Here is a 13,821-nt window from a genome sequence, read left to right on the forward strand (position 1 = left end):
CAATGATTTATAGGAAGTATAATCCAATAATACAGTAAAATAAAACAGTGTGTGCCTGAGATGGTTTTGATTCCAGGAATTATAAAACATATTTTTTAAAAAGAGAGAGGAAAGGGGGGAGAGTAAAAGGAAGGGGGAAAAAAGGGCCAGATTGGAGCAAATTGGGCACAGATGGGGGATGCAGTGGGGTTTCAGTGATGCCCTACCACAAATGTTGCTTCAATTATTCTTCTTCTAGAAACTTGAGTTTTATTTCCTTAAATTACAGAATTTTTAAAAAATTAAAATTCTTGTAGCGCTTGTGGTTTAGATCAAGAGTTCACCCTCCAGCATCATGTCAACCAATCAGATGGCTACTGAAGTGTTAAATGCTGAGGCACATGGAGAAGGCCCGTTTCTCCCTTCAGGCTTGGGAATGCCGCAGAGAGATTACCAATCATGACATCACTCTGGGAACCACCTATCTCACCACCACCCATCATTCACTAAAGGAGATTTTGGACACTGGCCAGGTAAGAAACATACTTGCCCAAAACTGTGGCCTTCTTCATCCATGCATTCAATACTTACTGAGTGCTTAATAAATACCAGGCACTATGTTAAGGACCCCTACATATCCCTCAGATTTATCTGTCCATAGGCACTTCCATGTAGAGTATTAAGATTCTAGACTCTCTGTAGTCCAAGTAGGGTAATAGCACAGGGTTCTTATGAGATGAGGAGTTAAAGGTCTCCCCAGCAATAGCCCTGAATCCTGAGTTTTAAGAAGGTGCTGAGACCAGAAAGTTTACATGGCTATGTGATGTAGTACAATTTGACTTATTTTCCTCTAAGAGAAAGGATGGGGGCAAATCTCACCTCACAACCTCTACCTCCCTGAGTTGCAGGGAAAACTATAACCTAGGAAAAGAAGATGGTTTTCTATCATCACCATCTAGGGCTTTTTCCTCCATTTTGCATTGTAGGTGCCCAAATCTTTCAAGTATTTCTTGTCTCTTCTGAGCAAAGTATATTTGAAAAATAATCACACTAAGGTGTATTATTTCCACCTTAGTGTGAAGATGGTATTTTGAAAAGAAGCGAACCATACAAGGATAGCACTGACAGAAAAAAATGAATCAAGCATCAGCAAAGGAGTTTAGTAAGGACTTCCCTGTTACTCTCCAAATCACTCCTGAAGTACCACATCTACAGGGAAGGCCCAGGCATGGACTGAGAGGAGCCTGACTGTGCCTTGGGGGTCACAGATCACTCTGTTTCAGGCTGGAATGCTCCTTCTCCACAGAGTCCAGGAACTGACTTATGCAAACACCCACCCAGAAGGACACGTCCAAGAAGAAATGGAAAGAAAAATGATGGCCCAGATGTTCTGTAACTTGCAGTGACTGCCAAATCACTACAGACCTCAAGCACCTGGGAGGGCCAGGCAACATCAGGCCCTTGCTTCCTGGTTTCAGACAGTCAGGGACCCGCGTGGCTGGGTGGTGACTCTGACAGCATGCAGACTGGCCTGGAGAGAAGCCTTTAGAAGGGCACTGGCTGACAGGACTTGGGGACTGACCATTCAAGGCTGATTTATCACTTCCTTACTCATAAAAATGTGATTCAAACTGCCGCTGATTAGTGAAGGATTTAAATCTTTACCCTCTCCCCAACCCCCTTCCCTCCCCACCCCCGGCACAGATGCTGCTACTCAGCCACAACACCCCCTCTTGCCACTGTCCATGGAAGCACAGCACAGGGGCCTAGAGAAGATGACTCATGTGCTGGGAAATGGAAAAGTGCATCTTCCCACCAACCAACCCCGCTGAGTGCTCTGCTCACCCCTCTCCCAATGGCAGCCCACACAGTGGGGTCTGGATGGCCGCCTCAGCTGCACACCGGGTACTTGGCAGCACGTCCACAGAGCTCTCTGTCCTAGTCGAGTGTTATATCCTGTGGCCTAGGCTGTTTTTCCTGAAACACCCCTGGAACTTCTGACCATCTCAGCTCATACTCCTTTTGACTCCAGCTGCCTCATGGAAGTGAGCATTAGGACAAGGCCAGAATGAGTTGTGAGAGCTCAACCACAGGTCTTAACATGAGGACCTGGCTAGCAGGTCCTCATTATGACCAACCATGGAAAAGAGTACTAGAAAAAGTATCTTGGCCTCAAGGGGAAGTACCTAGTTCCTTCTTTCTTTGTGCTCACCATCTCATCTTCCTTTCACCCATATTTTCTTAACCTTTACTTAACAGCAGCTATAAGAAAAGGACACACTGGTGGCCTGTGAAAAGGCCAAGGTATTCCTTTTCATGGAGCAAAAGCTGTTGACAACAGATGCTTCACAGGCAAGAACTGCAGGTCCTTTACATTTACATCTCCAGAGGTTACAGGTCACTTGATGCTGGAACAATACCTTGGCAGAGTATGCAGCTCTGTGACAGGCAGCTCACTGAACTCTGCGGGTTGTTGTTAGAGGGAGGCAGGAAAATGAATAGGAGGGCACCTCAGGAGGTCCCATTTCCTGAGTCCAGGGAGCTTCCCTCTTAGTAGCAGAACTAGCAGAGTGATGATGAAGGAATCAATCTCCCTCCCCTTTGGACTTCACAGTCTCACCACAATGGCACCTTAAAAACTTTATTTCCTCCTTCCTGGAAACCACCACTGCCCCTCAGGACTTCAGGTTTCCTCAAAGCTGATTAAATAAATAGCCATCTTAGGAATAATCAACCAAGTTCAAAACAGCACCAAAGCTGCTGCATCTCACTTTCTGCTGGGAATTCTTAAATACTGTAGCAGGCAGTATGAGAGGAGAAAATTCTCTAGAATTCAGATGTGATTGAAAACCCAGGCCAACTAGCAGAAGACCTTGCAGAGTCCCGGGAGGAGACAAGTTTCAAGGGAAAGTGTTGCATACCCACTCATCAGGGGAGAAATTCCCACATTACCAGTAAGCTGAAGCATAACCCCCCACCCCCCCAAATAAAACACAAATGGGAAGGGAAATAAATCAACTTCAGAGTGAGAGAAAGCACTGAGAAAAGGTGCAACAAGAGAACAAGCTACACTGTCCAGAAACGCCAGGTCTGTTTTAACAACAGTCTCCATGGGGCAATTCCCACTTCTTGGCATTGCAGATAATAACCCTCCAGCCCTGAGACCAAACACTATGTCAATGCTCTGAAATGATTCTTTGGCAGTATGGACCAAATCTCCCTTGCAAACAACACAAAATGATGTGACCCCCATGCTACATATTTCCATTAAGTAAAACCACATCATCCTTACCTAAGTGGGGTGGAGGGAAGGGAACCTGGTGACATCCTTTCCTGACCTGGTCATCAGAACATTTAAAAATTCTGCCAATCAGTCGCACCCCTTCAGCCAACCCCACCACCACCACCCCACCAGCCCCACCAACCTCACATCAAAAAACCCCAGTGTGTTCAGAAAAACATTTTAAAATGTAAATCAGTATATTAGCCAAATTCTAGGCCTGGTGATTTTTGTGCTTCCAGATTTGAGTCACCAAAGCTCATCAATTCTCTGTTCTTACTCTCTGGCAGGCTCCCACAAGGGATATCCCGTAGGGAACTAGACTTTTCCATACTGAACAAACAGGGTACATGAGTCCAGAAACAGCTATTCCCTATCCCTGCCAAGCGTATGGTCTCTGCAATGAAACATTTCAGCAATGCCTCTCCCCTGGGAGAGGTTCTGGGTCTGCAGCCTCCAAGAGGCCTTACGGCTGCCTTTAGCATGGCCAGATGTGCAACAGCATCTCTGGGTTTGCAAATTATGCTCTATACCCATGATTCCCTCTTTCTATCCCACCCAAGCACCAGAGAGTCATACAGATTTCAGAGTATGTAAAGATCTGAGAGGCAATGGTGGGGAAGGGGGGGGGTGGGGTGTGTGTGTGTGTGTGTGTGTGTGTGTGTGTGGGTGTGTATGACAGCATAAAAAAGAAGCTACATTAATCTTTATCTGTCTACATTAAAAAAAAAAACTAGAGGTCCCTTACCTTTCAACTGGGAGTTGTGTACAGCAAACATGTTGATGGTCATTAGCTGCAGCATGCGGGTACTTCCAATAGGAGAGGGACTATGCTGCAGCAACACCTGGAACTCCTTGAGGACCTTCTCAGCTACTGCAGGGAATGTCTCCATCCTACAAATATAGCCAGTCCATCAATGAGGCACATACACAAGAACACTTGGTATATATACACACACTCATTCACTCAATCTCTCTCTATCTCTCTCTTTCTCCCTCTCCACCCTCACTATCTCCCCTCCCTCTTCCATTCCCCCTTCCCTCAAAAGCAGACAGCTAGTGCCTAGGACATATCTTTGCTACTTTCACAAACCTTCCTGGTATCCTATGATTGTACACAAATTTAAGAGAAAGACATTTTCAAGGTTCGGTTTCAACTCAATTTTTGGATAAATCACTATGAGTTATTATACTTTGGTATGCTATTTCCTAACTCCTGGCATTATCTATATTCCAGCTGAAATCAAAGTTTCTCCCTGAAACAATCAGTTTTTCTAAGCAGCTAACAAACTTCCTTAAAGCTCTAAGACCTATATTCCCCAAACTCTCTGGTGTGAAAACTGTACTCCATAAAAAGAGGCTCATGAAGCTAAAGATTCTTTACTGAAGACTTTTACTTCAGGAAACAAGACATAGTTCTGCTGCTGTCTTCTTGGGTATTATCGCACTAACTGTTCTACCTAAGGATCCTAAACTTCCCCTCGACGAATCCCTAGATCGAGGGCCCCCAAGACTTGTTTCAGTCTTTCTTGTGTGGCTGTCCTCTCACAGGTCTCTACTCATCAGAATCTATATGTTTTCAGGCCAGTGGAAATATAATGCCCTGGCCAAATGCCACTCCCAATACAGGAAGAGTCTGTAATGTAGAGAGGTAGAAATCCAGCCAGTGACCTAGGGCTCCTAAAGAGAGGTCATTCAAACGACTGCCTGCCAAATGTGGCCACTGGCTCCCAAAGAGTAGTGCATGCCTGCAGTTCCTTTGGCAAGAGGGACAAACCACAGCTGAAGCCCTCAGAAATAAAAAGCAAATTCAAACTTGGTGCTAGAGAGAAACCAGGCACATGGGCTTTAGGACCATGCTGAACAATCCATGGTCAGTAGAGTATCTTTAATCCATCTTTAAACCACCCTACCCCTCAACAAACAAACTCTTTATGGTACAATGGGGCATGGGGTGAGGAACAGCTCCAGGCTGGATTAATAAATAGCTTCTGAAAAGCCACAGGGAAGGCAATCTTTCTCAAAGATAAAAGACAGTTAAGTCCTACAGAAAGGTGCTTCTACTTTCACCTGAACCTTGGCCCTTACCTCACCACATAGTTGCCCTCCTCCCCATATCTGCCCAGGTTAGAAATTCCTGAACTTTCTGGCATCTTGGCAATCCTCCTTCCTTGCCCTCAGATAATAATTCCTATGATTAACCTTCTGGTACCCAGGAGTCATGCCACAACTATGGGTCAATTACAGTTTGTATTCCAGTTCCCTTCACTGTTGAGTTTTGCTCATTTTCACTGGCACAAAACAGGCCATGCATTCCCCCCTACCCCCCCCAATACGCATGCCATTTCAAGTGTCCCCCCCAACCCCACAATAAATATGAAAACAGTAACAACAAAACCCACTTTTTATTTTTCCTTTTAAAAAGTTTTAGAACCTTTAAAAGTCTTAGTAGGTTTGGAATGGCAGGGAGTGATATGTTTGGGGCTGGAATGGATCCATTTTTCCCCACGGACTATAACAAAGGTTTCATTTTAAATCCTGACACTGTGCAGCACTCTTTCTGGTCGAGGTGGGGAGGGGGGCTAGCACTTCTCATTACGAGAATAGCAGAGTTCAATCTGCTTGAAAAGCAGCCACACTGGGCAAGTTTCAGAGACATGTGTCTCCGTGTTGAAAGGCAGTGGAGAGCCAGCACAGAACGACATGACAGAGTGTCACGTGGGACAATTTTGCTTCTAAGCTGTGTCTGAGGAAGCCTCTCCCCTGGAATGGGAATTGAAACAGATCCATTAACACTCCCCAGGTCAGACTGAAGTTTCAAACAAGCACCAGGCCACATCTTTTTTTTTTTTTAAGTTTTTAAAAAAATCTTCCCTTTGGGGATCCTACACTTTTATTATGGAAATGACATAAACCAAAATTAACTTAATAAAAAATATTTATTAATGTAATAATCCTCCCTTTGCTTTTCAACTAGTCTAATATGATTAAAACAAAAGAAAAAAATCAAATCACATGGATGTGTTAAAGAAACTTCAATTCTGAGATATGAGGAGAAATGAATTTACTCAAAGCCAGCTCTGTTAGGCAATTGCTGACGGATACAAAGATTAAAGACTCATCCTCAGAGTTCAAAAATGATATTTCTGATTTCCAGGTTTAAAACCAAAATGCTGCCTGATTTTGGCCTCGTTAACTGTAAGTAGTTTTATGTCTTTCTCTTTTGAGAAATAAACTTTGCTCCACCTCACATTACAAAATAAAAATTATACTAAAACTGAGATAATGATAATATTCAATTATAGTTGGAAAAATCCACAAAATAAACATATTTTCATGGGTACATACATAAGTATGTAACTGCTAAAAAAAGTCTGGAAGAATACATAATCTGATGTCTAGAATTATCTCTTTAGAGGGTACAGGAATTGGGGAGAGAGTTAAAAGAAATTTTAGCATCAGCTGTAATGTTATACTTTCATAAGGAAATTTTGTATATTACTTATGTAATAACTATAAAAGTTTTCACCAAGAAGCAGCAACAGCAAGGTCGAAGAGAAGAAAAGAGAGAAAGCATAAGAAGATGGTAATTTGGAAGCAGTGTAACAACAGCAGATGATTAAGATGGCCAAGCCATCCAACTGAGTTCTATCTTTTAAAAGTTGTATTAGATTTGTTAATCATGTGGGCAAAGTTCAACATACATTAAATGAAAATAGTTTCAAAGTAGTTTAATGTGATTTCCTTTACACAAACTCATAAAGAATAAATACTTGTGTAAAGACAGAGGGAAAAAACCCAAGTATTAGCAGTGGATAGTTATCTCCAGATAGTAAGAATATGAGTAACTTTATTTCTTCTTATTCCTGATTTTTCTAAATATTTTACAAAGAGCGCCATGCACATTAAAAAGATTTCCCTTACAATGAATAACTCTGGCTTTTATATTTTAAAACATTTATATTTTTAAAAATAAATCAGGACAAAACATTATATCTAAAAAATTCAAAGTCCAAAATAAATAGGTCTTTCAATACCAAGAGACCTTGAAACTGTGCAAATAGCATGACTAGGCAAGCAAGCAAAAAACAAAAGTGGTAACTTCAACCAAGCAAATAATGGAAAGCAAAATGATTTTATTCGCCACAAATCAAAAGTCTCCAGGCTGCCGGCTTCCCAACCTCTCTCAGTGGAGTGTTAAGCATAAGTCTGATTCTGCCTCTCACCTAGAAAGCAAGTGCCTGTCAGGAGCCATACAGCTACTGACAGATTTTTCGTCCTGAGCCTGAGAGGATTCCTTATCCTTTAAAACTGTAGAAAACGCAATCATTTTCAGGATCTATGTTTCACCTACTTATGTGACTTCTTTTCAAAGTGGTCTCCACAGACACTTTGCCTCATTTGAATGGCAGTTTTAAGAAACCAATCTTTCAGATAACACTGGGACCTAAATCTGGGAGTGACTCAGATGGTGACTAATGGGGCAGGACCCAACTTCTCAGATGCAAAGGAACATAGTTGGGCTAGACAACAGTCTCTACAAAAAAGAATCAGGTTTCCTAATTTCTTAATTTTAAAGACTGAACACAATAGGAGCAACCCAGTAGCAAAAACAAACAAATCAAAAAACTGAGTCGTATGACAGGGTAGAAATAGAAAAAAATCACAGTGTTTCAGAACACAAGCACTGGAATGGACCTTAGAGATCATCTATTTGAACTACTGATTAGGAAACTGAAGCCCCAGAGGTTTTTACTTGCTCACTCTTGAGGTCCTGTAACTAGTCAGCAGTGAAGAACAAACTCCTTTTGGCATTTGATCCTACCTAACATTCCTAACCTCTTTTTCACTGGATTCTGACAGTAGAAGATTCATCTTGCACATAGTAGGCATTCAAGCATATACTGATGCAACTTGCAACACCAGAAAAAAAATAAAGACCAAGAGAACAATACTGGGGCTTTTCAAAAGGCAAGCAGGACAGTGACATGTCTTCAGCTGCTCCCCATTACAATCTCCTCACTCCTAATTCGTTTTCAACGCCTCCCATATTTCACATCTTCTTAGTAATTAGGCAACAGTCCATGATGTTGTGTGTGGCTCGGGCTGACTGTTTTTCTAGTCTTACAGACTTCTATACTTTTTTTTTTTCCAATAGAAAAAAAGTTATTGCTGTTTCTGCCTTCCAGAATAAATACGAGGCTCAATTCTCTTTACCTCCAGGAGAGCATCAGAGGAATTCTCATCAAGGGGCTGGAGTGCCTAGAATGTACATACATTGTCTTTTGTGAATACTACTATAACTCATTTTCTATGAAGGTAAAACTAGACTAGCCTTATCTTTTTGCCAACAGAACATGTTATATGAAGGAATAGAAATGATCCTGAAAAGTAATCTGGACCACAACAAACCACCTCTAACAAATGAGATAATCTATTCTTTTTTTAAAGGCCTCTAAAGAAGGAAATTCCCAAACATCTTCCCTCTGTAGAATTTTCATACACTTAACCCAAATCTCTCCAGTTGTAACATAAGCCTATTTTGCTATCATTCCATAAAAATCAAGACTATTTGGTTATGACAAATATTTAAACACAGGGCTCCCACAGCTATCGCTAAACAAACTTTTTTCACCTTAATTTTTTAAGATACATATTATTCTCTCAAATCCCATTTTTCATCTTTTTAACAATTATTGTGTTTCTCTCCCAAACTTCCTCCAAAATATATTTATCGAAATATGAGCATTTTAAAAGGGAGAAAAATAGGATTCTAACTAATACTAATCTGATTTAAAAAAAAAAAAAAATCCTGGGCCTCCCTGGTGGCGCAGCGGTTGAGCGCTGGGTTGCGAAGCTGCCCGCGGCCTCTGCGGCGCCGGTTCAATCCCCGGCTGCTCCCCGGCCACCGGAGGAGGATCCCACATGGTGCGCAGACCTCTCCTGCCACCCGCTGCTCCCCTCAGCAGTGTACTTCAGCCCTTCTGCCTGCTCTGCTCCCCGCTCTGGCTCTGGTGAATTCTCTCACCCTCCCGCGCTTCTGACTGTACCCAGTGCATGTATAAACAAAACAAACAAATATAATAAATAAATAAATAAAAACATGCCTCTATTAAAAAAAAAAAAAATCCTGAATATTTCTACATTCTAGACCAAGATTTATACTTCTTTAGCTCCAAAAGTCTCTAACAGAGCTAAAAAAAATACCTACAGCAGTGGTTCTAAACCAGGAGCAATTCTGCCCCCCAGGGAATATTTGGCAATATCTAGAGACATTTTCACTTGTCACAAATGGGGATGGAGGAAGGGTGTGTTACTGGCATGTAGTGGACAGAAGCCAGGGATGCTGCTAAACACTCTACAATGCACAGAACAGTCCCTTACAAAAAAAGAATTGTTTAAGTAATAGAGGTTGAGAAATTATGACTTAGAGAAACATGAAATTTAAAGAACAAAGACAGGAAAAGGGGAAAAGGAGAGAAAAGACAGTAGAAAGACAGTGAGGGACTTAGTGGAAAGACAGTGAGGGAAAGAAATATATGTATTTCTTTAAAATGAGAACTAAAAAATATTAAATAAAAAAAAATGAACCACAGGACTTAGATAATGCAGCACAATATTTCCTGCAGTGATGCATTATTTTATGAAATGATACTGACATCCACTTAACCCACCTCATAGTTCCAACTTGACATTACTCACTAGTGATTGACCTGGGTCTACTATAACCTAATTATAATCTAGAATACTAGATCCTTCTCTCCAGTCTTTCATAATCTATTCATTTCTTATAATGATTCACTCATTCATACAATGTAAGTATGGAGTACCTACTGTAAATCAGGCACTAAGGATATAAGTGCCAGAGTTTACATGGGGAAGTGGGGGAGTGGTGAGGGGGAGCTGCTGATGCACATTTATTTATTTTTCCTAAGTGAATTACTTTGCATTTACTTCTACTAATAGAGATGCATTGATTGGTATTATAAGTTATTTTAAATCAAGAATTCCCATGTTATGGCTATCACTGTACTCTTGCCCTGGATGATTACAAATGAATATGTAATAAGCATAAACATACTTTCTAATTCACCATTCATGGAACAGTTTTACCTTATAAGCAGGACAAAGCTTTTCAGCTTCTCAAAAAAGTTACTTCTCAAAAGTATAGGGAAGTTGACATAGCTCCTACTCCCTTCCCACTAAGGAAACCTATTACAGATCAACTTACACAGTTATAACAGAAAGTAAAAGGGAAACACTGATAAGACTGGGAGAATAATCCAAAACAAATAACCTCAGAGGATAGTTCACAATAAAACCTCCATCCCAGAAAATATTCAAATGCAGTAGCAGACCCGTCTGTGAGCATCACTACCTATCCTTATCCTAGACTAAGGAGGCAGGACATACTCTGCCCAGTGTGCACAGTGGTTCAAGTTTCAGCATCACTAGTTTTACATAGTGAGGAAAAAAACTGATCCAACACAGGAATACTCTAAACCTGATCTCTTTCCAGGGATTTAATGGGTGAAGTAACAGAGTTTTGCATATACCACTTTCCCTGAAATTTATATGTAAATCCATAATGGATGGTGAAACCATAGGAAAGTCTTGGAATTTACTGAGATCAGCAATACGGTACAGGAGCCTGGGCACAGAAGAGACAAAATGTTGGAGGAAAAGGAAATGTCACTCTTTTCTTTAAAGGAAAATTGGTAGACATTATTCTCCCCAAGTAGGATCCCTGGCAGCTTCACCCAAAGATTAAGCATGACTTTCTTGAGGAGCTCACTAGGGGCTAAGCCAAAAAGCAGAGGAAAGAGAAACAAAGGAATCAGGGGTGAGTGTTGGGAAAAGATCATATATATAGGGAATGTGCTAGTAAAGGTAGAAAAATAAAGAGACAGAGGAATGGAGAGTAATGTTTCCCAAACTTCATGAACACAGTAGGAGAGTGAGTGAAGGGAAGAGAAGGTGGAGGCCTCTAAGAATTCACACCCTGTGCCCTCAGTTACAAACACAGTCTAGTTGCTAACAATATTAAATTCCAAAATGACTTGTAATGTAGGAAAATAAAATAAACATCCTGCACACTTACCCAATCCGGGTAAACAGCTTCCCATGGGCATGGAGAAAACTGAGGATGAACCTTTTGTTCAGCTGCATGGGAAAAAGAGAGAGGAGAAAACAATTAAACTTTCCCCAGTTTCCTGTTACTGAACAGTGTCCCTAGTGACACAATAACCTGGCCAGGGTCTAAGGGGTGGGCACTAGGGATGGGAACCAAATGGACATGCCCAAACTCTCACACAGACCTAGGGCACATGCCCAACAGCTGCTGCTCTGCTGAGCTCAGATGACAGCAGACTCGGTGAGTGGACAGCACCCTCTGCTGGCAACGGTGCCTGTGTGCAGGGAATGAAGCTGTGAATTCAAACTAAGCCAGAGGAAGAAGCCCACAGCTCTCTGAGATCTAGGAGCCATGACAGTTCCACTCTAGTTCCATAATTATGGAAATGAAACAGAGAGAGGGCTGGGGATAATACTGATTTTGGAGAAGTCCCCAATCTTATCTATGAGGTAGTTATTTCCTCATCCAAGAAAGCAGGACTTTTCTTTGGTCAACACCAGTGACAAAGTTACCCATCACTCTGCAGCTCATCAAACTTGATTTTTCCAGCTTTTAAAACTGGAAAACTTATAGATCTAGAGTTGAAAATCTAAGTGTCTATTGGGGCCAGGTTTGAAATAAGCTGATGTGGACGGTAGCAATGTCTGGTTATTCCACTCCAGTTCCAACTAAACATTGTTTGAGAGTCCTGTGCTATTTCTTTCCTTTTTTTTTTTTTTTCTTTTCAAAAAAAGATGGGAGTTCTTATGTGAAAGTCTCTTTCTTTTAAATGTTGGCTACTAACACAAAAAGATTAAACATTACACAAGCCAAAAACAACGCATTTGTCAGTCATATCAGGTTCATGAGTTACCAAGTGACAATCTCAGTTTAAGGTTCTAAAAAATCTATCAAAACTGAGAGGAGAGAGCCCCCTAAACAAAACAAAAATGGTGGGTAAAGTGCGACTCCAATAAAATGGAGATAATCTAAGGATAAACTTTTTATCATCCTCCCTGGTCTGCTAGAAGTAATATGCTCAGGACCCTGTATCCAGATAGGAAGAGAAGTCAAAATCTTGATCTCTAGGGGTTGGTTAGGGCAAGCAACAGTCCAGCACCCCTGGAAACTGTCCAAAAGGTAAGATTTATCTCCTTGCAAAACCGAACACCAATCTACTTCATATGGAAGCTAAGCTTGGCAAAAAGGGTACATTCTCACTTCACTAATGACTTCAATACCAAACTCTATGTACTATTTTTGCTTAACCAATTACACTAAATCAGCAATAATAGAAAACATTGACTTATTAGTTAAAAGGCTCAGGTGCTGTACTGAAGGTAACCTGTCTCTACAGTAAGGTAAATTAGGTTCAGGGACTATGGGTTCAATGAATACAAAGGAAAGATAAGGAACTGCTGCAAAATAAATTACCAATGATTATACCACTGGATGGAAAAACCTGGGCTAGGATGCACATTGCTAGATCTACTAGTAGAGGAAGGTGTTGGAAAATGTGGATTTCCCATAAAATTGACTTGGGTTTAAAATTCTGCCTCTCACTTAACTTATGCTACAGATTCTCTAAGGCAACTGATCTAAATGTTAATATTAATGGTTGGTGCATAGGATTGGCAAATAAATGTCTGACATGCTTTAAATATTCAATTGTTAGTTGAACAGGCTCCCCTAGTGAAATAAAGCAAGTGGTAAGATGCTAATAAATGGAAAACACAGGTGTAGGATATATTGAAGTTCTTTGTATTGGTATTACAACTTTTCTACATGTATGAAATTATTTTAAAATAAAAAAGTGGATGTATATATGTGTGTGAATATATTCCTTCTATATTCTATTTTAACCCAATTATCCCTTTTCCACAGTTGTCAAGCATAACTGGTTACCCCATAACCAGGAGGAACTCTTTATAGCTGGTTATATTTATGTATACAAGGTACTTTAGAAGGAACAGGAACAGGGCCTCCCTGGTGGCGCAGCGGTTGAACGCTGGCTTGCGAAGCTGCCCGCAGCCTCTAGAGCACCGGTTCGATCCCCGGCTGATCCCCCGCTGCTCCCCGGCCACCGGAGGGTCCCACATGGTGCGCAGACCTCAGTAGTGTGCTTCGGTCCTTCTGCCTGCTCTGCTCCCCGCTCTGGCTCTGGTGAATTCTCTCACCCTCCCGTGCTTCTGACTGTACCCAGTGCTTGTATAAATAAATAAATAAATCTTTAAAAAAAAAAAAAAAAAAAAGGAAGGAACAGGAACAGCCCCTAGCCCCAAGGTAGCTCAGAAATTTCAGTAACTCAAACTAGTAAATGGCAGTTAGAACCTGAACCCAGGTCTTCTGATTCCAAATACAATTCTCCTTCCCTTATACTGCATTTATCTTAGGAAGAAAACTGGTGAGATTATTCTTGAAGGGCTGGTGAGAAAATAAGAGCAACTAA

At 41.2% G+C, this 13,821-nt stretch overlaps 1 protein-coding gene across 2 annotated transcripts in view; it reads right to left on the reverse strand.

The window, feature by feature from the left end:
* Window positions 1-13,821, reverse strand: part of SMG6 (SMG6 nonsense mediated mRNA decay factor) — a 230,289-nt gene that overhangs the window by 163,290 nt on the left and 53,178 nt on the right. For both annotated transcript variants that reach the window (XM_037491791.2, XM_037491790.2), the window contains exons 9-10: window positions 11,361-11,422; window positions 4,008-4,153 (exon numbers count right to left, since the gene is read on the reverse strand). In XM_037491791.2, the coding sequence (XP_037347688.1) occupies window positions 4,008-4,153; window positions 11,361-11,422 (208 nt within the window). The remainder of the gene's footprint in view (window positions 1-4,007; window positions 4,154-11,360; window positions 11,423-13,821) is intronic.

This window comes from Talpa occidentalis, unplaced genomic scaffold (assembly GCF_014898055.3).
Source record: "Talpa occidentalis isolate TD23 unplaced genomic scaffold, MPIMG_talOcc4v2.1 talOcc4.7, whole genome shotgun sequence".
NCBI classification, from domain to species: domain Eukaryota; kingdom Metazoa; phylum Chordata; class Mammalia; order Eulipotyphla; family Talpidae; genus Talpa; species Talpa occidentalis.